The 23731-nt window shown below is 36.8% G+C and overlaps 2 protein-coding genes across 4 annotated transcripts in view; both read left to right on the top strand.

Moving 5' to 3' along the window:
* LOC131968442 (membrane-associated guanylate kinase, WW and PDZ domain-containing protein 3) overlaps positions 1-4260 on the top strand; it is a 186171-nt gene extending 181911 nt beyond the window's left edge. Inside the window, exon 21 of the mRNA XM_059329324.1 lies at positions 338-4260. Coding sequence (XP_059185307.1) covers positions 338-1431 — 1094 coding nt within the window. The 3' untranslated portion in view covers positions 1432-4260. The remainder of the gene's footprint in view (positions 1-337) is intronic.
* Positions 4261-10185: 5925 nt separating this feature from the next.
* On the top strand, positions 10186-21840 carry im:7151449 (complement decay-accelerating factor). 3 transcript variants are annotated; one of them, XM_059327842.1, is made up of 13 exons: positions 10186-10439; positions 12991-13176; positions 13286-13385; positions 13909-13979; positions 14202-14384; positions 17739-17804; positions 17904-18002; positions 18176-18247; positions 19788-19826; positions 19912-19953; positions 20052-20103; positions 21222-21298; positions 21516-21840. In XM_059327842.1, exons 1-12 carry the CDS (start codon positions 10358-10360, stop codon positions 21277-21279), a joined length of 1050 nt encoding a protein of 349 aa, XP_059183825.1. In that variant the 5' UTR covers positions 10186-10357; the 3' UTR covers positions 21280-21298; positions 21516-21840. The 3 variants fall into 3 exon arrangements, with proteins under 3 accessions (XP_059183825.1, XP_059183844.1, XP_059183834.1); XM_059327861.1 differs by lacking the exon at positions 17739-17804; XM_059327851.1 differs by lacking the exon at positions 21222-21298.
* Positions 21841-23731: the final 1891 nt, after the last annotated feature.

Here is a 23731-nt window from a genome sequence, read left to right as displayed (position 1 = left end):
ATTTGAATGTACTTTCTTTATTGACTTTTTTATTTATTCATTAAATCTCTAACCATCTGCTTCCTTGTGGCTCTGTTTTCTCTTGCCCCTGATGCAGGTAGTACAGCTTCTTCTACTGTGTGCTACTACACTGAGCACCAACACTAACATCCTCACTGCTTTTACTGGCCTCTTCTCTTTTACCTTGGTAATTTTTCACATATCTTCCCTCTGTTAACATCTCAGTTTTATACATTTTTCTTCCTTTTCTCTCTTGAAATTTCAGTATATTTTGCGTATATTAGTATATCTTATCCCACACTGTGTCTCCATGTAAAATATGTGCTTTTCTTTGCAGGTCAACATGATCAAAAACTCATTTCACCCACAAGCTATTCCGGAGAGTTGTTTTACTCTGACACATCACCCCTGTCCTCTCCATATCCCACTGGGGCTTCCATCTTTGTTCCCTCTCCCTTCTCCAGCAAACTGAAACATTCCCACAGCTGGAGCAGCATCTCCCCACAAGGTCTCAAGCCCCGCAGCAGGGGTTTAAGCTCAGTGGAAGAGAACGTTGAGTGGGCAGACAAAGAGGTTGGAAGGCTCTCTCCCGCCTCCCCTGAGCAGATGAACTTCTACAAGAGGACCAGGCCCGCAAAACTCCCTCTCAACTCCAGAGAGCTAAGCAGCCCAAAGAAAACAGGGGAGACATTTCCTAAAGCCAAAGAGCAACATCACGGTCCCAAAAAGACAGAGAGTAAGGCACAGGAAGAACAAGCGAGCAGGAGCAGGATGTCTCAGACACAGACAAAAACACGATCCACAAGCCCTCGCAAGGCTCCTCAAGCTGGACAGCAAGTGGCTGCGACCCTGCATCAACAAGCCCCTCAGAGGAGATTAAAAGACTCTTCTAGCAGGGAGAGCTTGGATCATGAAAAGAAAAACGGCAAAGGGGGGACACTCGAGATCAGAAGATACTCACAAAGACAGGAGATGGAAGGGAGAGGAGAAAGGACCAAGCCTAGCCGTGAGCAACAAAGTTTCATAAGAAGGGTGGGAGAGCCGCACCACCACAGGACGTCTCCTCATACAGTCAGAGAGAGCGAGAAAGGTACAGGCAAAGACTCAGGGCAGAGAGATGCTAATGGGAAGTACAAACCCACCGACGTCAGGAATCCAAGCAAAGAAACTATCAAGAGAGAATCGCTTTTGTCTTTTAAAGATAAGTGGATCAGAAAAGGTTCGGTCATTTCACCACGAGAGGCAAAAGGAAAAGAAGACACATTTTCTCACTCCAAAGACGTCAGTAGTAAAGAAGACTTTGTGGCCTCTATAAACAGTTCTCCAGGGCCCTTGCAGAGCCCAAAGGGACCTATTAGCCCTGGCCCTTGGAAAGTGCCCAGCTCAGCCAAAATCCTCTCCCAGGCGGAGGTCCTTCGCGGCCCCTTGTGATAGAATATTGAATCACCCAGACTTGAGAAATATTTAACCCTCAGTGGATTGTTTTTCTGAGTTCTTCCATAAAAAACAGAGAAGGGCAACATGTTGCCACTTTTATTACCTTGGGATCATGTCCAGATTTGTCTTTTCAACTAGGTCTTTTTTGGGAGTCCTGTGACATCACGTGTTGGCATGTAGCAGCTCCCCCTCTGCCTTGTCCGCTGCTTCAGCATCTTTGATGTGGGACTCAAGCATGTGCGGCGTGCTCGGGGCCTTGCCAGTCGAGACATTTTGAAATGTGAATATGTGCCAATCCTGGGAGCCTCCTGTGGAACAACGACTACCAACAGCGCTTCACCCATTACAATGCAATGACCCATATGCAAAGAAAGGAGATAGGCCCTCGCCTCTCGCCTGTAGTATACACCAAGTGTGACTGTCATCTAGTGTTTAATTTTGCTCTCGGCCTCATTGTGGGATATTTTGACTGTCTTTTTCTTAAGCGTTTGCTCAACTGCATGCAGTCGGTCCTTCTGTTTGTTTTACTGCACGTGTTCTGCACATCACTGAGGATGATCCTGTCTCTTGTTTATAATTCTCATTCTCAACACCAGGCAGATTTCTAATACAATCCAGCAAGCGTTCACTTTACCGGGGACTCTAGACTGTTCTATGATAATAGACATGACTCTCCTCCATACAAAACAGTATCATTAAAAAGACCAGAAACTTGTGGTTTGAGATCTTGTTTACCATGTGTATGATAACCAACCAGTGTGTAATTTATTGAGATGATAGATTAATATGTGTATATGTAGCTGTACCAAGCCATTCCACATTTTGATATAGACTTCAAAGATTTGTCCCATGTTATTTGAACTCTCACCATCCCGCCAATGTACTTCAGTGGTAGGAATCGCCATGGATCTCGTAGTTCATGAAAATGTATAGGTAACGTGCAAACCGCTGTACCAAATGTTTGCAATCGCTCAAAACGTGTCTCATTGTGAAATATAATATAATATATATATTTGAATGTGTCATGTTTTGCAGATTCTAACTTTTAAATATCTATTGAATTCCATTGCACTGCATCTGCCCTTGTAGCATAACAGAATGAACATGAGTTGTATTTAATTTGTGATGTTGACTTGCTACCAATGCCATTTTAATATTGTTATTATTATTATTTTGTAAAGGCGATTTCATTTTTTCTAAAAGATTCACTGTTTAAGGCCAAAAAGGCAATTTGTATAATAATGTGCAAGTTCTGAGTCATGTCCCTGATGGTTTTACCTTTGCCTACTGATAGAGGGAAAATGAGGGTTTTAAAATGTATGTTTTTTTTGTTTTTTTTGGTCAATCCTGCTGTGTAATTATCTGCCAGGGTAGCTTGAAGGATAATGGAGCTTAGAAAGGGATGTGGTGGTTTACTGAGATATAGAGCATGCTGCTGATGTAAGACAGGTATACAGAGAGCCCATTTCTTACAGAACTTAAAGGGGACGTATTATGCAAATTTTCAGTTTAAGGCTTTTCTACAAGAACATGTTTACACGCTTAAATGTAAAAAGAAACCAACATATTTTTCTTTAATTATTTGTCTGAATATAGCTGTATCCACCCTCTGTCTGAAATGCTCCCTTTTAGCGCCTGTCTCTTTAAGCCCCCCCTCAAAAGGCCCAGTCTGCTCTGATTGGCTTGTGAAAAGAACATGGTGCAAGTTTACAACAGTAGCAATTCTTTCAGCTCCGACAAAACCTAGCGGAACATTTATTTGGATGGAAATGGGGTTGTGTGAAACACCCTGTTGCCCTTTCTGCCTGTTTTGAAAGGCGACCATGTCATCAAAACTTACTGGAAAAAATTAGCTGGAAAATACATTTATAAATGAAATGCTTTGAACAGTTTGCAGTGGATAAAAGTTTAAATACAAGTTGCTCTGACACACCTACCGAACGAGAGACAAAGTACCTCAAAGTCCAAATCTTTTCAAACCCTGTTGACATTGAATGTGGGTGGCTAAGTACATTTACTCAAGTACTGTACTTAAGTACAATTTTGAGGTACTTGTCCTATACTTGAGTATTTCCATTTATGCAACTTTATACTTCTACTCCACTACATTTTAGAGGCAACTTTTGTACTTTTACTCCACTACATTTTGCTGACAGCTTTACAGGGGATTCCTTTAATATGAAAAACATGATTCATTTGAAACAATTATGCTCTGTTAGAAATTTAACCACATAACAGCATTTTAAAATCAACCAATAAAATGCTGCTTGCGTAATTATAATACTAATAAAATAATACATTTGGAATATGTCTAACGACCTAAGCAGGGCCCCTGTGAATAACAAGTACTTTTACTTTTGATACTTTAAGTACATTTTGATGCTGGCACTTTTGTATTTTTACTTAAGTAAGGTTTTGAATGCTTCTAGCCTGTGACATAGGAATGGGAGCAAATTCTGAATGGCTTGTTGGATGTTTTAGGATCTAAGCAGCCCACAAACAACTGACTGGTTGTCTTACTTCACAGCTTGCAGGTTGGTCGGCATAAGCACTGGAAAGTGATTTCTTTTCATAATATGTCCCCTTTAAGGTTTGTTTAGCTGGTGGCTTTAAGATAAACGATTGGTTTCATACATGGGGTCGGTGCAAATGACATAGTCTAAAGAAAATATCGTCAGCATACCTGCTAATACAACGTGTGAGACATTAAGACATGTTCAGATGAGCTCAGGGAACACAGTATAGTAGCAAATGTGTGATAAAGTCAGTGATGGTTCAGGTCTGTGCTTGACTGTGATAAGAGCCTGTGATTGTATAAGGGAGTTTCAGGTTAAAAAAAAAAAAAATCACTTGATGACGTGCTTTGAGCCAATCAGTGGTAGGTTATTGTGCAATAGTAATAGTGTTGGTTGAAAGAGTAAATTCAACCTTGAGTGTCAGGTACAGGCAGTTCACTCTGCTAAGTCGGATAATTCCCTTTTTATTCTGTGTCCCCTGCACTTCTTTTTAGCTTTTACGTTGACTTTTTTTTTTCTTTTAATCTCATCTCTGTATCATACTGTGGCCTTGCATTGCTTCATTAGAAAAACAATCCTTGTGGTTTCTTCTACATTCTGTAGGAACAGTAGATGTAAATGTTTGTACATTGTACAGCACCTTTATAAATACTTGCTGAGTGCTCTTTCGGGGAATACAAAAAAGAAAAAGAAAAATAGAGGTATATTAAAATCGCTCCATTATTTTTTTATGTAAAAAAAAGAGAAAATATTTAAAAATGAATTGAAAAGGATAGACTATGACCTTGACATGGTGTTCCGTTCATGCACTGAAAAATAAAGTTTTACTGAAAATGCCTTCTGGATTTCTTGTGATGAAAAATGCTTTATAGAAACCATGCTACGCTTCTATTTCTGTCATCATCCTTCAGGTGTCATATTTAGATTGATTTGTTTCTGGCTGCAGTCCACCGGTGCTACCCGTGCATATGACAAAACAGCATAAGCCACTGTTTCTATGGCAGATTTCCAGTTGTCATGGTAGCCGACTGCTTTTCTCGGCAGCGCGGAGAGAGCCTCTCTGCACCAAGTAGATGCTTTTTTCAATTACAAGAGAAAGCTCAGAGGCGTCATGTCACGTATGCGTCGTGTCCATTAAATATCCACATTTCAATAGCTGCCATGAATCATGGGGCTTTATTTGAAATGAGAACACAGATGGAGCTGAAATATATGAATGAATGGCACATACTGAATCAGAAATAACTGCAGCGTATTAATTGAAAGCTTTCCCACAGTACATCTTGTGTTTTATTGTGTCAGTTTCTTTTGTGCAGGATCTTACATGTTTTTGTAAATCAGCTACTTCTATAAATCAAGGTCCGTGACTGCTGCATTTTACTTTGAAATTATAAACATTTAGACAGGATATGATTCTTAACCCTCCGAACCTTGGGCTGTTTCAGGGAGTTTCTTGCTTTTATTTTTATTTATTTTTATTTTTTATTACAATTTTACTCACTGTGGCCTTGTATTTCACTGCAATATATATAATATGTCCTGCAGCTCTATGGCATCAGCACAATCATAGCTAGAAGTGTAAACAACTTCAAAAATGTCTTTTGTGCAGAATAACACAGGAAAGAAGGAAAGAAAGAAGGACAGGCAGGCAGGCAGGCAGGCAGACAGACAGTCACAGGTTGAATTTCTCCGACATTTTGTTTTTATTGGAATAAAATGCAATTTATACACCTATATACAACAATTTCCAAGTGCCCCCAAGTGTCATGAATATATTGGAAACAATAATACCTATTTAACTATCTGCAGTTTAAATTCACACAGTTAGAAATTTCCCGCAAACTGCCTGTCGCACCAAAGGTATGTGTAGCAGTACACTTGTTTTAAATGCTTCATTGACACACAAGTATAATGTTTCTGTGAATGACTGCTGAGACTCTCAGTTCTTCCATTTCATAAGCGACTTTAACCCTGGGTTGGATGAGAGCTGCTCAGTCATTCAGGACTTCATAAAGCCATGGAAAAGGAGCCCTAATCGCTGCAGAACGGTAATTGCATGTGGTGTGATAATTGACTTAAATTGCTATAAGATGATGAGAATTTTATGTTCTATTTCAGGTATGGAAATTAAATGGTGTGTGGTACTGGATTGTACTGACTATTTCACAGCGAAGGTAAATGTTCTGCAAGGAGCTATTATCTTTTCTTTACTTTTTTTTTTAATTATGAAGCTTTACACTGTGTTTTTCAGAAATACACCTTTAGAAGAAAATCTGAATATTAAAGGGACAGTACACCCCCAAATCGAAAATATTTTTTTCCTCCTACCCATGGTTCCATTTATAAATGTAGATTTTTTTTGGCTAGATATCTCCCATAGAGATGTCTACCTTTTTTCAAATATAATATAACAAGATTTTAATAACCCAACAGCAATATCTTTTTTTAATTGATTTGATTTGATCTCTTTCTAGGAATCACAATTTACTCAAGATAATCCACAGACTTTGTTATGAGCACTTTGGTGTGGAAATATTTTATTTCTAGTATGAAACTGCTCACAACAAGGCCTGTGATTATCTTGAGTTACCAGGTCGCGATTTCTGGAAAAAAAAAAACATTTTTTTAAACACATTTTTTTTTTAGCACCACAAGCTGAGGGCCCTTTAGCTCCATTATCAACACCTCCAGCACTCTGCAACTCACACCAAAGCAAGATTAGAGTCATAAATAGCACTATTAGGTGGAGGAAAAGAGTATTTTTGACTTTGTGGGGGAACTGTGCCTTAAAGCTTCTCTAAACCAAATGTTGTGTATTTCATGCCTTTTTTTCCGTCTGAAGACATTCTGTTGCATTAATGTACAACAAAAGATTCATTTAAAGGTATGTTTCTATTTTTCTGGTCAGTGCAACCAACAATGTAAGAAGCAGTAGCTGATATCTAGAGCTTAGATTCACTTAGGTTTTCTCTTTTTCAAATTTTTACCATTACCTTCACCCAGGCCTTGTTCCATAAAGCACGTTTATCAAATACACCAGGCTTATTTTGGCTAGTCTGACTCATTTTCAGTTAATTTGACTTGTTTCCAAGCATAAGCTGCCATAATAACCCTGCATATGGAACAGCCCCCTGGTCATGTCTGTTTAAATATAGAATGAAAGTGCTGCAGTGATTCATGTTTCACACGGGAAGAAAACATCACAATTAAATTATTTCTTCCTTCATGAGTCAAAGCTTTTAGGTGTTGATGCAGTTCATGTTTCTTGCCACTAGGTGTCACCAAGTTACAGTGAAGTGTTCATGGTTGGAGAAGGGAACATCAATTCAGATGTGGAATAAATGTCTCAGTTAATCATTTTGTTGTTTGTTATAATAATAATGCACACTGTGAACCATTTCATATTTTTCTACAAGAAAACATATTTGTGGCAGCAGGAAAAGTGTTTTTATGACTCATATGAAAGCTTTCAGTCATGCAGTTTCCTGAAATGTGAGTATCTGGGAAAGTAGAAGTTTTCCTTGTGTAGTAGCATGTTATGTGGCAGAGATATACATGAAGACATAAATTCTAAGTGGAGTAAAAAGTTACGGCCCTGCCACTCTTTACATCATGTCCTTGGTATGTCTGAGCATGAGAAAAGCAGGTGAACTTCCCAGCAGCGGGTAGATATTAACGTTTGGGTGGCACTCTCTTTTCCCCACTATCAGCCGTGAGGAGAAGCAGATGCATTCTTCTTGCTTGGTTGTTGAAAAGGGAGGTGTCTTAATCATTCACTCAGACAGGGTGTTTGGAGAGATAAGGACAGCAGGCTATGGAGGCTTTGAACATGAGAAGCTGCTCAGAGGAGTAGCATTTGTTATTCACTAATACTAGTTTCCTGAATTCCTTAAAAGGGCCGTGAGGTGCAGGTCATATTTTATTGGCTTTACATCAGGTTAACTGTGCTGGGGTATGCCCCTCCAAACAATGGAGACCTCAAGCTACTTTAAATATCCAACTTTTTACTGATGTAATGTGCATAATCAAAAACATCCAGTCCTGGTGTTTCCTCGCTGGTTTACTAAAGTGCACAGATGCAAGCCACTGAAAGTCATTAACGTTTTTGTTGCCAGGTTTCTTTGTAATCTGCACGTTTCTTAGGCAACTCTGGGTGGAGGACGGAGACGGCTCCTGTCAACAAATTCATGCGGTTTAGAAACTGGGTGGTGGAGTGAACTCCTTGGAATTCACCCCAGTGAGTGTGTGTAAGAGGCAGTGAGGCACAGCCCCCTTGTTGAATAAAACTGTGGAATATATCCATGACAATAACCCAAACCCCAGAAAGTGACTCAGGCTCTGTAATGTAATGTAAAACACGACAAAGAAATGACCAAAATCTCCACTTTCACCAGCCTGACTCATTTATTATTTGTATTAGTAGTTATAGTAGCATCAGTCTTCCCTCCACAATAAGGGAATGTCCCACTTACTCTTCTTTTGAAGGAAATTTAAAACAGTGGCTCAAATCACATCAAAAGTGTGACCACTAACTGGTCTTGAGACAACTTGAACATTACTTTTTATTGCATAGTTATATCCTGTCTGGGTCTGGTATTTGTTGTGTTGTGTGTGTGTGTTGTCTCCTGTATTTGTATCTTACCTATGTACTTGCTGTCTTTTATATTTGTATTTATTTGTATTTTTTAGGGACTACAGATGCAAACTAGTAGCTTTGCTATAATCCGGCATATTTACAAAGATGTTTTTCGACATTCATTAATGTGCACTGTCCCTATCCAAAAATAAAGTATTTAAGTAAAGTCAATTATTAGGCTCCTATTTACCAAGGCCACATGTAACTATTCTGATTTATAATGCTATTTTGGGGAGGCTTGACAAACTTGTCCATATCACTATAGAATAGAATAAAATAGAACAGAACAGAACAGAACACAATAGAACAGAATATACTAGACTAGAGGCGGCCAAGGCTTCCCCCTTGGAGGACCCACAGAGGGAATACCCTCTTTTTTCCAGGACACACCCATAATATTTCCACTTTTTTTTTTTTTTTTTTTGCTGTTGCAACACTTGGGGAGACGTCTACACTTCTTGCAGCAGGCGGGACTACTGGGCTTCTGTTTTAATGGGCATGCTGTGTTTATCTTCTCCTCATTAGAAGAACATACGTTTGTTTAAATGAACTGTTTAAATATCTTATCGATTTTATTCGCAGGTCTTTGTTTTCTCTGGGACCACTGTCCTTGCCTGATGGGGTCTATCCTGACTGTGGAAAAACATAAAAGTGAAGACAGGCAGTTGTGAAAGCTACACTTCCTGTCTGCCTTTCAAAATAAGACTTATTTGCGCTATCTAGAGCTATAAAGACTCAAAAAGAAGTCATAAGAAAAAAGTAATTATAAAAGCATGAAACTACATATGTAACCATTCAGTAGGATGGCCTAAATTTACATCACTGCAAAAAAAGTGAGAGGAGTTTACAGAATTTTTTTTCCTGTTCATCTTTTACAGATTTGTCCTGTTGTTGAAATTGCAGATGCTTGACTCAATGAAGACAATTGAGACAATGAAAACTAGAAGACACACAGAGAAAGACAGCAGGCTGTGATGTCAGAGTAAAGAGGACCATAATATGCAATATAATATATATTCATCCCCAAGCTCTACCACATTTCCTGCATTTTGAAAACATGCAAAACATTAATATAACAAGAAACTGCATTGTTATGCCCAATGTAAATTAAAAATGAAGAAGTTGAAGAACCATAAAAAATAAATTACATTTGCATAAAAAGAAATTAATTAAACAACAAATAGTAGTTTTATATTTATTTAATGAAACTATTAGATTCAAGTTTAACACTGTAAATTCATAATGTTAGATGCATTAGTGACTATAAGCTTGAACTTTCTTTGAACTGGCTTTTAATTGCACAGAATGTTTTCTTTTTTTTCATTAGACTGCTTTGGTTTTTAAACACTAAAATTAAAAGTCTGTTTTTAATTTGCCTTTGTAAAGCACTTTGTTACCTGTGTTTTGAAAAGTGCTCTATAAAAAAAGACGATTATTATGATTATTATTATTATTATTATTAGGTTTTAAGTATTTTGTAGAGAATCCCAAATAATTATTTGTAAGTATTTTTGATTAAAACAAATCAACCAATGGTTTTTGCGGTGAATATATCTGCTTTTATTATGAAGGCACTTCCTTTCTCACTTCCTGTCATGATTTGCAGTAAACTTGACTTCAGACAACATGGATAGTAGTTGTGCGTCCAGGGGGAGGATCACTGTGGACCGGCAGCGGAGCGGCTCGCGTCTCACCGCCTCTCTGGAGAACCTGGACTAAAGGGGACAGAACCTGGATCCGGATCTTTAGCGTCCCTCTGCAGCCCGGCATGGAAGTTTTCCTGGACACGTGTGGACGGCGAAGAGTCAAGTCTCTGTTCTTACTTTACCTCTTCGTCGTGAAGGCAGCAGGTCAGTGTACCACCAGCCCGCAGACTGCTTAATGAGATAATATTTATCAACGACGCAAGTCACATGAGAGTTTGAGTGAGAACACAGCAGATTCTGTCACTCCTCAGAAATATTAACATGGAAACTTTATTTAATTATATTGTGAAGAAAAAAATACCTACATAGTCTACAATAAAGTCCGGTATACTAACTGAACATAAACCATGTAAGATTTTCTGAGATCAGTCATTAAATAAAAGTAAATATTAACAATAGGCTATAATATAAATATACACTCAGTTTCCATTTAATAAGGCACACTTTTACTATATTTTGCAAATTTTACATTGTCTACAATATTCAGTTTTTGTTGACATTATCATAAAAGTGTAAATAATTATGCTTTGCATTGGGCTCAAAATAAGTAGTTTTATAATAAATGAGTAGGACAAAAAGTTAATCTTCCTCTATAATAATCCAGTACAACATCATGTTTAACTGCTAGGATACATAATGCCCATTTAGTATAGTTTAAACCTTTTCAACAATATCAACAAAAAGTGGAAACACTTTATTTGTAAAGATAGATGTTATAGGAGGTTTGTGTACCTGTGAAAGTGGCCACTCACTGCTTAAGACTGTATATTAAACATTGTTATACATTCTTGTTTCTGTTGGAATACACTAGGACTAGTTTTGTGAGATGAACTGTCAAGACAAGAGACACATTTGCCCTCCTCTGAATATTTTAGAAAAACTTTAGTTCAGTCAGAGATGAGACAATCTCATTAAGTATTAAGATGCCCAAACTTTAGACTTTACAGAAAGTTGACAAAAACACAGATTCACCTGTTGTGTGTTACTGGGAGAGAAGCTATATGACTATTTTATTTTCTACCTACTTTGCAAAGGCTTTATTATTTTTAAGGTTGCTTTACTATTTATTTATAAGTTATGCTTTATAGATCAGTTATAATCATTAAAAGACACTTCTTAATTGTGAGGTTATAGAGAACCTCTTGGACCAAATTCCATGTATTAACAGCTGTAGTTATAACATTTATTACCTCAATCTTGATCAGTTAAACAGCCTTTATTACTAACTTATTACACTTATAACTGCACCTGACATGATGTATTTAAGACCCTTTATTAATGATTTATTAACATTTATAACAGCATACTTGATGATTCTTATTAGAAAGTGAGAAACTGAGTATTTATTAGAGGTATGGGAAAAAATCGATACAGCATAGTATTGATATTTTGCGTGGCAATATTATATCGATTCATGGCCGCCAGTAAGTCGGTATTTAGGAATATACTGTAGATATATTATAGTACCATATGACACTAGAACATGGGTCTCAAACTCGCGGCTCGCAGGTCAATTGCGGCCATCGTGACAATATTTTGTGGCCCCCATCTTCATATGAAAGTTTACCCGGCTGTGTGGAAGGTCCCTTTAATTAAAATTTTTTGTAATTTTGTATCTTTTTTTAATAATGTTATGTCTTTTTTATTATTTTTTTTGTCTTTTTTAATAATTTTTTGTCTTTTTTTAATAATGTTGTGTCTTTTATGGTAATTTTGTGTCTTTTTTTGGTAATTTTGTGTGTTTTTTGGGTCATTTTGTGTCTATTTAAAATCATTTTGTGTCTTTTTTGGTAATTGTGTGTCTATTTGGTCATTTTGTGCCTTTTTTTCCATTTTGTGTCTTTTTTTGGTCATTTTGTGACTTTTTTTTTTGGTAATTTTGTGTCCTTTTTTTTGTAATTTTGTGTCTTTTTTTAGTAATTTTGTCTTTTTTTTGGTCATTTTAATACTGCCTCCAGCGGCCCCCAGGTAATTTGTTGTTTGAGACTCCTGCACTAGAAGATCTAAGGAATCTATAGGCATCATGGGCCAGCTTATCATGTCGGGGAGTTGCCGAAATAATGCTGCAAAGTTAGGCTTTTTTTATGTTTCATTTAAACAAAAATTCAAAGCAGCGAAGCTTAAAGTTTTTGAAAGTTTGATAAAATGCTGCAGTTGTTGTCATCCATACATGTTTGATATCAGTTCAGTTCAGTTTGACTGAATACTTTGTTGGTCAGTCTGTGGGTTTGACTCTCATTGTGGAGAAATAAAAAGACTGAAGTGAGATGAATAGACTGAGAATTTTCTCTTATTTGACAAAACAATTTTTTGGACACAAAATGCTGTAAAACAGTTAAATCACATTATATTGTATCGCAATACTCACCAGATCGCAAAATGCTTAACATCGAAATAATATCGTGAAATCGTGTCGTGGGGCCGATACGCTGATTCACACCTCTATTTATTAATGGATTATCAACATTTACTGCACTATTACACTTGGCAAGACATTTTGTTGCATACATGTCACATAATCTCCATAAATGACTGTATGATAAGTCTGTTATTAACTCTATTTATGGACTTTATTCATGGAATTACAGGATTTCAGTTTTACTGATTAATTTACTGTTTGTTTGTTTTTTTTTGTTTTTTTTAAACAAAACGAAGTTGCTGTTAAAGTTGCATTTTCATCTTTTTTCCCCCTCAGCTGACTGTCCTAAACCTCAGGGAAAGGTGAATATCGTCCTAACTGACGAAGCTCTTCTAAAGAATGATTTTCCAAAAGGTTCTGAAGTCACTTTGGAGTGTGCTAATGGATATGTTAAAGAAAGTGGCTCTGGAGTTATGAGCTGCATTGATGACAAATGGGGCGAACCAGATCTCATCTGCCAAAGTGAGTCCTGTCTACTTTGACACTTTTATCAAACAGTCTTGAGCTTGATTCTTGCTGTGTAGTGGTTAACATCCTGACCTATTTTCTGTTGTTTGTGTTTATATTACAGAAAAGGACTGTGGTCCCCCTAAACCTCAGCCCAATATGAACTTTAACACCAGCGCTGGTACACGGTTTGGTGATACTATAAGAGTCACTTGTAATAAAGGGTGAGTACTAATACAAACAGTTAGAAATATCTATTATATGTGGTTGAACTGGATCTGAAATGATATTCAGAAAACGAGTGTCGGCATGCAGCAGCTCAGTGAGAACACAAAGGGCCCTCAGCAGACAGTCGTGTTAATTTACATACATACAAAGTATCTCTTCTTGCTCTACTGTCAACACTTGTCGACCGCAAAGTGCTGCTTGCCAACAGACCGCGATGACTCAAGTAAAGGTGGATTTGCTAGTGGAAACAGCCTCTTAAAGAAAACAAAAAGGTTTATGAAAGACAAATAGAGCTGTTCCCAGAAAGTGCTACGTTCTAGTTTCACTGATTAGGAACTTGGCTCTCCTTTTTGCCAACTCTGAAATAGCTGTTGATACATAGTTTCTGACTTAACACGTTAAGAATTTAGTTTCAAAGCCGGAATTACCTTTTCATTGCATTACAACATCATGGCTCGGCAGTATCAACTCCTCCTTTAAATAAACAGTCCGGCTTTAATTTCCTCCATCTTTCTACAGCTACAGACTCAGTGGATCAAGCTACAAACAGTGCTATGCATCAGGGTGGACTGGAAGACCCAAGTGTCAAAGTAAGCGACTCTTATTTTGCATTTCATGAAACCATAACCAGAAGAAATGAAAGAAATTGTTCAGTACTTTCCTACAATAAAATCCTTTAAAAAAACAACCTTCTTCCCTCCCGCAAGAGTCATTTTAATCCGTTTTTGTTAAGTTCTTCTTCCTTTTTTGTGCTTTTGATATGAGTTTTATATGACAACATATGGATTATTTGCGTTTTTCTGACTCCTCAGTTGTAACATGTCGTAAACCTGATGAAGTGGCCAATGGCAGACACTCATGGGTTTCACAAGAAGTCCCAAAATATGGAGAAAGCATCCAGTTCTTCTGTAACGAAGGATACACCCTCGTTGGGAAAGACAGCATTCTGTGCAGGGAAACTGGTGAATACGACTCCCAGCTTCCTGCGTGTGAAGGTAAGCTCGCTCCATCATGTGTTCTACTTCTTACTGTTTACTTTGATAACAGGCAGGCTGAGGTGGACAAAGCTTCACGCATAACAAGCATTGTTTAAATGATTTAAGGACCGCACAGGTCGTTATGCATGTTTTAACCCACTAATCACAAATTCTCTTCACGTTGCTGCAGAACATTTTCAAACCGTACAATAAGTTTGTAGATAGGACTCCAGTTTGTTGTTGTCGTTCCCATTCATTTTAATACAAAATGAAACTGACTTGAGATTGTTTCCATATTTTTTGTTATGTAAACACTGCATGATAAAGCAATTGCGAAAAAGCTGTTCCTAACTGTCGAGGTTGGTGCATTCAAGGCATGGAGGTGAGGCTCAGGGGTCACTCTGGTTTTATAGAACGGCTATAAAGACACACGAAAAAAGACATAGAATTACCAAAAAAGACACAAAATGACCTTGGAAAGAAACAAAACGACAAAAAGACACATTCTGACTACAAAGGGACAGAAAAGGACCTAAAGAGACACAAAATTATTAAAAAGGGACACAATACAACTGCAAAGAGACATGAAATGTCAAAAAAAAAAAAATGAACTTAAAGAGACACAAAACAACCAAAAACGACAAAAAATGAAAAGAAAAAACAACAACAAAGAGACACAATATGACCTCAAGATACACAAAAAAAGACACATAATACAACTGCAAAGTGACACAAAATGACCTAAAAACTTACCAGATCACTACAAAGACACATGAAATGTCCAAAAAATACACAAAATGAACTCAAAGAGAAGATAAAATAAAATAAAAGACACAAAATGACCAAAAAAACTACTACAAAGAGACAAAATTACCTCAAAAAGACATTACAACTACAAAGAGACAAAAAAAAAAGAAAATTATCTCAAAAAGACATGAAGTGCCTGCAAAGATTGTGGTGAAATGCATCAAATTCAAAGTAAATTGTCTGAAAATGAAACCAAAAACAAGAGCTAATATGGACATATTTCATTATTTCTGCGTTTGAAAACATTTCTGCTATGCTGCTCACTCCCAAGTCTCAGATATCAGAGTGTTGTGAACGCCCTGACCAGTCTTAAACCATTAAAAGCTCTCCATGGTGATTTTCACAGTGTAGTCAAATACATAACAAATGGTGGCTGCCTTGACTGTAATAAATCAGTCAGAAAAAAAACCTTCTGCTTTGACATGTAATCTTTGAATGACTTGTAGTTAATGAGCCAAATCCTGCAGAACCACAGGCATGGTCATAACTTTCTGATCCTTAATGGGCATTAACTGGGGTTTGCAAGATCAGCAGGCAGTTTGTAGTGAAACAAAGTGTTAATCTGTCATATACAGTATTAAATTATATACAGTCTTAGCCAGTCTTTTTTCTGCATTGAATACAAAAAATAATCACTGAAACGACTCTAGACACTCTTATCTTGCCTCTTTTATGAAGCTGTATTCAAGCGTTTTCTATTCACCATTCATGTCTCTCTGTGCTCTTTGTTTACTAACTGCCAACACTCACACTCTCTTTAACACACAGAGCTTACTAGAGTATCGACTGATGAGCAACCTTTCTCGAAAGAGTGGTCCTTGGTCACAGTTGTCCTTCACCTAACACAATTTCTAAAAGCGGATTAAATACAATTAGATTAGATTCAACTTTATTGTCATTGCACAGAGTACAGGTACTTAGAGAACGAAATGCAGTTTAGCATCTAACCAGGAGTGCAAAAAAGCAGTAAAGTGCAAAGTATGTACAGGACTATATAAATGAATACAATAGGTTTAGCTAGGGCTGCATGATTATGGCCAAAATGATAATCACGATTATTTTCATCAGTATTGTAATCACGAATATTAATCACGATTATTCATCATGTTAGCGAATACATCTGTATTGTTATTGCACTACTTTTAAACAAACAATAGGAACAGTTTATAGTGTGTGCACGGTGTCCGGTGCTTGTTGTAAACAAACAGAGATCGCTAAGTGAACACCTCCTGCAGCAGCACATACACACTGTACTGCTACAGAGCTAACTGTTAGCCTATTAGCAATTTGCAGACTGGACGCTAAGGGGTTAACATCACCTCCGACTCTGCATCTTGGAGAGACTGCTGCAGGAGGACTGTGCCGCTCGTTCAACTCGTTCTTACTCTTCTTAACGAGCCCCCAGCCCCCGCGGCTCGTTAAGTAGAGTAAGAACGAGTTTCCAAAAGTCTCCAATAACACCAGAAAAAGTCGCTGTGTTTGTCGCCACTCGTTTTTTAAAAAAAATAGTCGCTAAGTGGGTCTGAAAAGTCGCTAAATATAGCAACAAAGTTGCTAAGTTGGCAACACTGCTTCGCTTTTACAAATGGCGTGTTGTTGTTGTGGCGTCGAGTACTACATCACATCCTGCTTAGCGTTCTATCCAATCAGCAACCAGGCTTTTTTCAGGGGAGAAAAATGGCCCTGCCCCCTGGTGGTTGGTGGGCTACAGGTGTAGAAAGTGCTTGATTAGATGTGCGGGAGAGCCCTGTAGTCTGAATCCGTTGAAAATATATAAGAAGAAATTAATGCATGATTGCATGCCTGGCACAAGTTAGGATTTTAGTTTTTATGGGAAAGGAAAAACTCATTAGACAAATCAGCCTAGCTTATCATAAATGGATGTTCTGGTTGATAACATGAGATAATGATATCAAAAGTGGAACATAACAGGAAATGACAGGACATTAAACTTTAGTTAATCAGAAATAATGACGCACGAACCTGCAAAATAAAAAGAGACACAGGGTGTTGTCTCTTTCAGTGTTGTTCTACCATTTGGATTTGTCTGTCACTTTTGACATCTGTATCTGTTTTCGATACATAAAATAAATCCAGCACAAGGCTGCAATTCGAATCTACCTGGTCGTCAAGTGTTTTTCTTTAAAGATTTTCTACGACAGCCCGCATTTTAAAATGAAAATATCGCTGATTATCAAGTTAATTTAATCGTGGCAGCCAAAATCGTGATCACAATTAAAATTTGATGAATTGTGCAGCCCTAGATTTATCAGCAAATAGCAGTAGGTAGTGCAAGTATAAGTGATATAAGTGATGGAAACAATAAATACACTATGAATGAGATATATATAGATATAGGATGCTGAAACATTGCATGGCACAAGAGAAAATTAGATTTCCTCTGTTGAGATATGGAGCATAAAACTTAACGAGAAGCATGTAACTGATGCACGGCATGACACATTCTGCATGTAAACTAAATCTATATGCATGCTCCTCCACCAGTCTCATAAATGGTTGATGATTACATTTATTTGATAAATTGAGTAGTCTTCTTATTCATAGGTGCAATAACAGAAGATGCATTTACAACAAAAACAGTTGCACCAACATCTACACCTCCAGCACAAGGTATATAAATATATAAAGAGATAAAGATGAAAGATATTTTTGCTCCCTACGAGGAATCCAGTGTGAAAGTATTTTGACAATGATGATTATTTTTCACAGAAGCATCTACTGCTACAGATTCTCCAACCACACCCTCACCTCACAGAGATAAATCTGTCACAACCAGTGCAACACCTACAGTCTCACCTTCAGTACGAGGTACAGAAAAACGTCTCCAAACAAGCCGATCAGCTTGTAATTAAGTTTTATGCACAGCATGAATGGATTATGTGCATGCTGCTCAGAGATTGCTTCTCAGCTTGACGAATCGTTTTTTTATCCTGTCCGAGCTCGGGAGGAACTAAGAATCACTCTGATCGTTCTGTTCAAAGGTGGCAGTTTGACAGCTGAGGGTAAAGCTACTACACCCAGTGTAACGTCAGTGACTTCGTCTTCATTTCAAGGTATTGAACCGTCTTTAGAAGCAGCTTGTCAAGTTTGAAGCTTGATTTCTTTTTTTACCGTGCCTCCCATGAGCAGATGCTTCCCAAGAAATCCTCAGAGGGCGACAGTTTGATTCAACAACTGCAGACTTTCTAAACCTTCCTACTTCTAAATGTTAGCTGGCAGTTGAGAAAAGAGAGATTTTTTTGGTCATCACTGTGCACTGTCAAAAATATCTGTAGATTTTACAGTGAAAAACTGCTAAACCATGACAGTAAAAGACCGTAAAATGATAAATGGGTTAATTCAGTTTTAGAAACAATAAAACATTGTAAATGTATATATCAGCCAAAACAGTTTAAAAAAAATACATTATTCCACTGTAAAATACACTGGCAATATACTGTAATATATATACAAGCCATCACTGTAATTTTTGCATTTATTTTTCACTGTTAAATGTACTAAACACCATATCTCTAACAAAAATATACTGTAATATTTAATGGTACAATCTTTAATTTATGCAGCATTTATAAAGTGTTTTCTGGTCAATTATATGGCAGAACAGCCTTTCTTTTGATGGAAAATTATTTCCATGATTATTTTTATGGTAAAATGTGGAATAAAATGACAATCTTAAACGTGTGTATTGTATTGTATTGTATTTCTATATACAAAACCATTAACAAAAACATTAACAATGTGGACAGCTGACCCTGAATCATCAGACCGGTCAGCTAGAGCTTACATGTGCTTATAGCTTATAGTTTAGGAAATTCTTTGCTATTTTGTATTTCCCGAAACGCTTGAACTTACAAATTAAACCTAATGGATAATTAGACATTTTGGGAAATATGCTTATCCTGCTTTCTGGCAGAGATTTAAATGAACTGAAGTGTAAAAACAGCAATTCAACATTTTATAGTGAGGTAATGCAACTCCAGGGCATAACCCCCATAAAGTGGGGAAATTGTGTTTTTACCCTTTGCACGTATATTAAACAAATTGGATGATAATTAGTGAGTTTTAAAGAGACTGCTAAGGAGATTTTGTCAGACTAGCTGTTTCCCTCTGTTTCCAGTCTTTATGCTAAGCTAAGCTAACCAACTGTTTGTTATACCTTCATGTTTAATATATGAGAGTGGCATCAATCTTCTCATTCAACTCTCCACCTGAAAGAGCTTTTTTTTTTAATGTCCCCAATGTCAAACTATTAATCTAACACTCTACATTTGCTGCTCTGAGTTTGCCTTTTTATTAAAGCTGTTTGCAAAATGATTTTAATTTACTGAGCAAAGAGAAACTGTAATTTAATATTTGCAGTCATGTCTCCTTCCCTCAGTCACTGTGGCAATAACTGTACTAATGAGTTGGTCTTTTATTACTCTCACTGATCCGACATGCAGACAATGAGAGAAATGAGCTGAAAGCAACAACATGCAACTCACACATACAAAAACATATTTAAGCTAAGAATAATAAGAAAATAAAAGCTGTTTGTAACTGACCTTATTTTATGCATTGATGCATACTTATTATACTGTTTTATGCTTGCAGGAAAGCACGATGAGACTGTAGATACTAACAAGGATATTGGTGAGTTATTAAAGGCCTGTACCATGGAGAGGTTAACATGGGTCATTATTTATACTTTGCATTTAATTTTGCATTTCTCTTTCAGGATACATGCCAGTTATAGTCAGTGTGATATGCGTTGTATTAGGTAATGTGACTTTTTTTCTCTCTTTGGATGTCACACTTATACTAAATTATATATTATATAAAATGCAATAAATCTTTAACTTGTGACTCTCTCTCCAGCTGTCTGTATAATAGCAATCTTTATACACAAGTATCTTCTGAAGAGAAAAGGGTAAGCTCCAGTATTTAACTTTTAACTCTTTAATGCATGACTCAAACTTGATTACGCTTTTTATCCTCTTTGCACTTTCTGCTCTTTTATCTTTTAAGGTTTAGATAATATTTGTACTCTCAAAAACGTAAATGCACAGTAGCCCACAGGTCAATATTGACACATATTTCTGTGCAGTATTATGCAGCTAACTCTGCAGCAGGTTCAGATTCTTCGCAGCTTTTAACTGTTTGAGGAAATCTTGTTGTCTTTGTTTTCCGGACCTGTGCTGAGGAATGAGGGAAGTCAACAGGAAATCCTTTCATAAAACCGGCTGTTACATAGAAATCAGCATAAGAAGGAAAATTCCCCCTTGGGCCCAAATGAATCAACATGTCTTTCATAATCAAGTTTAATAAAGTGTACAGGAAACAGGCTGACATAGTTTGTGACTTATCTCACAATATCGTCAAACATTCATGTGCCCTGACCAAAAAACAAATATCCAGAGACAAAAGTATTTAAAGACCTTACCGCAAAACAACAGCTTGATATTTATCTTGTGAAGTCGTAATCCAGATAAACCCAACAGCTCAGACTCAGCCAGAGAGACTTTCCTTTATCATGAATCTCTCATAGGATCATATGCATGCTTCACATATTGCATTAAGCCAAAGTTAAAGGCATACTATGCAGGAATTGTCGCTTACTGTTTGTAAACATTCAAACTTGGTCCCTCCTCCATTAAAGTGATAACAAATCCCAGATTCACTCTTATTTTGGAACCACTTCGTCCACTTGGCATTTCATCTCACTTTCTTTTTTTGGGGGTGTTATTTTCGTAGCTTCGTGAAAATAGAGAAGACAGAGAGAGAGAAGAGAAAATACAGGCAAAGGCAGAAACAGACACATTTCTAGTGGCTCCTAAGGGTTTTTTTTTTTTTTTTTTTAAATCCTGCATAGTATACCTTTAAAGACTATTTAAAAAAATCTATATATTTAAAAAAACAAAATCTTTAAAGTTGTAATGACTAACACTAACATTTTGGAATACTAATTAAGTTTGTAATTAAACTAATATAATTTTAACATTAAAATAACAACAATTCTGACAAACTCCTTATCTGATGATACCATAGCTCATATGACACCAGAGAAGACCTGAAGCCGGAGTTATTACAGTTCCAAAATCTTTAGATTGCCTGCCTGACTAAAGGTACCTGTCAATTCTACTGTTGCCATAAAACAACCCAAAAAAAATGTTAACCTGTTAATTTTATCATTTATTTAAAAAAAGCTAACATACAATTTTTGAGTTGGAACATGAAGTAGATTTTACAAATGAAGCCAAAAAAGCATGAATGAAGTTTTGTTTACCATTTTTTTGCACTGAATGAAGCTCAAACTAAAACATTTTTTTCTTCCAACACCAGCGTTGCGAATGGAACGTATATCTAAAAAGCATCTGAGGCCCAGCAGGGACGTGCCAAAAGCTGTAGCAGTGCCTCTCTGAGTCCACGAGGAAGAAACACAGCTCACTTCAACACTTTATTGCACTTCAAATGGCAGATTATCAAATCTGTAAAAGTTTCATAATTTAAATCAGCATCCACTGAAGAAAAAGCACTTTTTTGATGATTTTTTTTTTTTTACTGCCACATTATTTTAACTGTTGTAAATATTTCATGCCACTATAGTATTGCTATTTTGTACATTATTTATGTTATAAACTGGAATAAACTCTTTAACATTGCCTCATGCCAAGTGTCATGAAGTAGATTTTTTAAATTATTTTTTGCAAAAACATTTTGCAGAAACATTTTTGAGTCTTCTGAGTCTTTTCGTGAGTTCATGAGTTATTGATGTTCTATTTTGATAGAACAGACTCATGAAAAGGTGATTCAAGACGCATACAATGCGTTTTATTCAGTTTGCAGACTGCAATGGCGGCTGATAAAGATACAATCAGCTGCATTCTTCGCCTCCCCTGGCTTTCTTTTTCTCATTGTCTATTGTTCTGAGAATCTTTTTCACAAGCTGTGCAAACTACTGAGAAACTTTCTTTCATAAGAAAGGAACCCAATAGAGCACCTACCATCAGTGAACCATATAATCTAACTGCCATATTACCATTCAGTTAAACATCCAGTCGTTTTAATCACTTTTCCTGAAAAGTTCCCCTCACGTGGCTCATTGTGCCAGTGGAGCATAAAACCTAAAGCTTGTCAATCATTCTTTTAATATGTGGAGAAGGCTGATTTGTAAATGCAGCCATTGCTTAAAAAACAGGTACTTAATCTTTAGATTGCCCTCCTGACTAAAGGTACCTGTGTGTCTACTGTTGCCACAAAACAACCAAAATACCTCTAAAATAATATTTAAAAAATGTTTACCTGTTACAACGGAGTATTATGCCCACATTTAGAAAAAAAAAATTGAATCTGAATTAATTACGAATATAAAGTTGAAAATATTTAATTCATTACGAGAATAAAGTCGTAAATATTTAATAAATAAGAGGAGGAGAGTTGTTAAAATGAGGGCAGTAGAGCATTTCATAGAAATGTATTTTAGGATAGGTTTCATGAACAAGGAGATACTAAATATTTTGGCACATCGACATCACATTATCATAAGTATAAGGACTTTCAAAAGAATATACAAGAAATTGCATCTTTTCCGCAAAAGGAACCGGACTTGGAGGAAATCGCTGCTTTGGTGGAAGGGGAAATGGCTGGAAGTAAAGTAAATTGTTTCGACTTTATTCTCATAATTAATTAAATATTTTTCAACTTTTTTCTCATAATTAATTAAATATTTACAACTTTATTCCCGTAATTAATTCAATATTTACAACTTTCTTTTAATGTGGCCCTAATACTCCTTCCTAACCTGTTCATTTAACTTCTCAGTAAAATAGCTAACATCCAGTTTTTGACTTGGAACATGAAGTAGATTTTCACAAAAGAAGCCAAAAAAGCATGCTTGAAGTTTTGTTTTCCATCTTTTTTGCACTGCTGTGTTGAAGAAGCTCAAACTAAAGGATGTCAGAATGCATTCCAAGGCCCAACATATTATATAAAAGGGTAAAATATTCTGTATTAAAAAATAAACCCTGAAGAACACGTTTAAGCATTGTTCACTTACAAAGGAGCAGTTTTTCTGTGCCTTAAAGGAGAAACTCAGTGGTTGCATTCACAGCCATGGCAGCAGTGAAGGACCAAGCTATTATCCTGGCAGGGGTGTGGACCAGTACAGAGAAAAGCCCCATAATGAAATGTGGTTACACTGTTTCATTGTACCCTGGTCTGTTGTAGTGCCAGAGGCTCCCAGTCTGCCTCTCTGGGATCAAAAGAGAGAATTTCTTGTGTCTACTTCAAAAGAACTAAATCATTTTTACAGTTTACTTCAGTGTATATCATTGAGCTTTAGCTGGATTGAATCGATGCTTTGATGGATCTCTGGGTCCCCTAGAAAAGAAAAGCAGGGCCATCAACAGGATATGCACTCATCATTGTAGTTATTCATCTTAGTTATGTGGACAGACAGTGTATTATCTCAGAGGAGTGTCTTCGCCGTTTCTCTCACAGTGGTGATCTTTGTAGAAGTCACCAACCATCCTCCAAACCCAGCCTCCTTAAAAAAAGAA

The sequence above is a fragment of the Centropristis striata genome, chromosome 3 (genome assembly GCF_030273125.1).
Source record: "Centropristis striata isolate RG_2023a ecotype Rhode Island chromosome 3, C.striata_1.0, whole genome shotgun sequence".
NCBI lineage: Eukaryota > Metazoa > Chordata > Actinopteri > Perciformes > Serranidae > Centropristis > Centropristis striata.
This window is presented reverse-complemented; position numbering and strand designations above follow the sequence as displayed.

Coding starts and splice junctions, on each gene's coding strand:
- im:7151449 (XM_059327842.1), top strand. CDS start 10,358: ATGGAAGTTTTCCTGGACACGTGTGGACGGCGAAGAGTCAAGTCTCTG. Junction 14,385..17,738: donor CCAGCTTCCTGCGTGTGAAG/GTAAGCTCGCTC, acceptor TCTTATTCATAG/GTGCAATAACAGAAGATGCA. Junction 17,805..17,903: donor ATCTACACCTCCAGCACAAG/GTATATAAATAT, acceptor TATTTTTCACAG/AAGCATCTACTGCTACAGAT.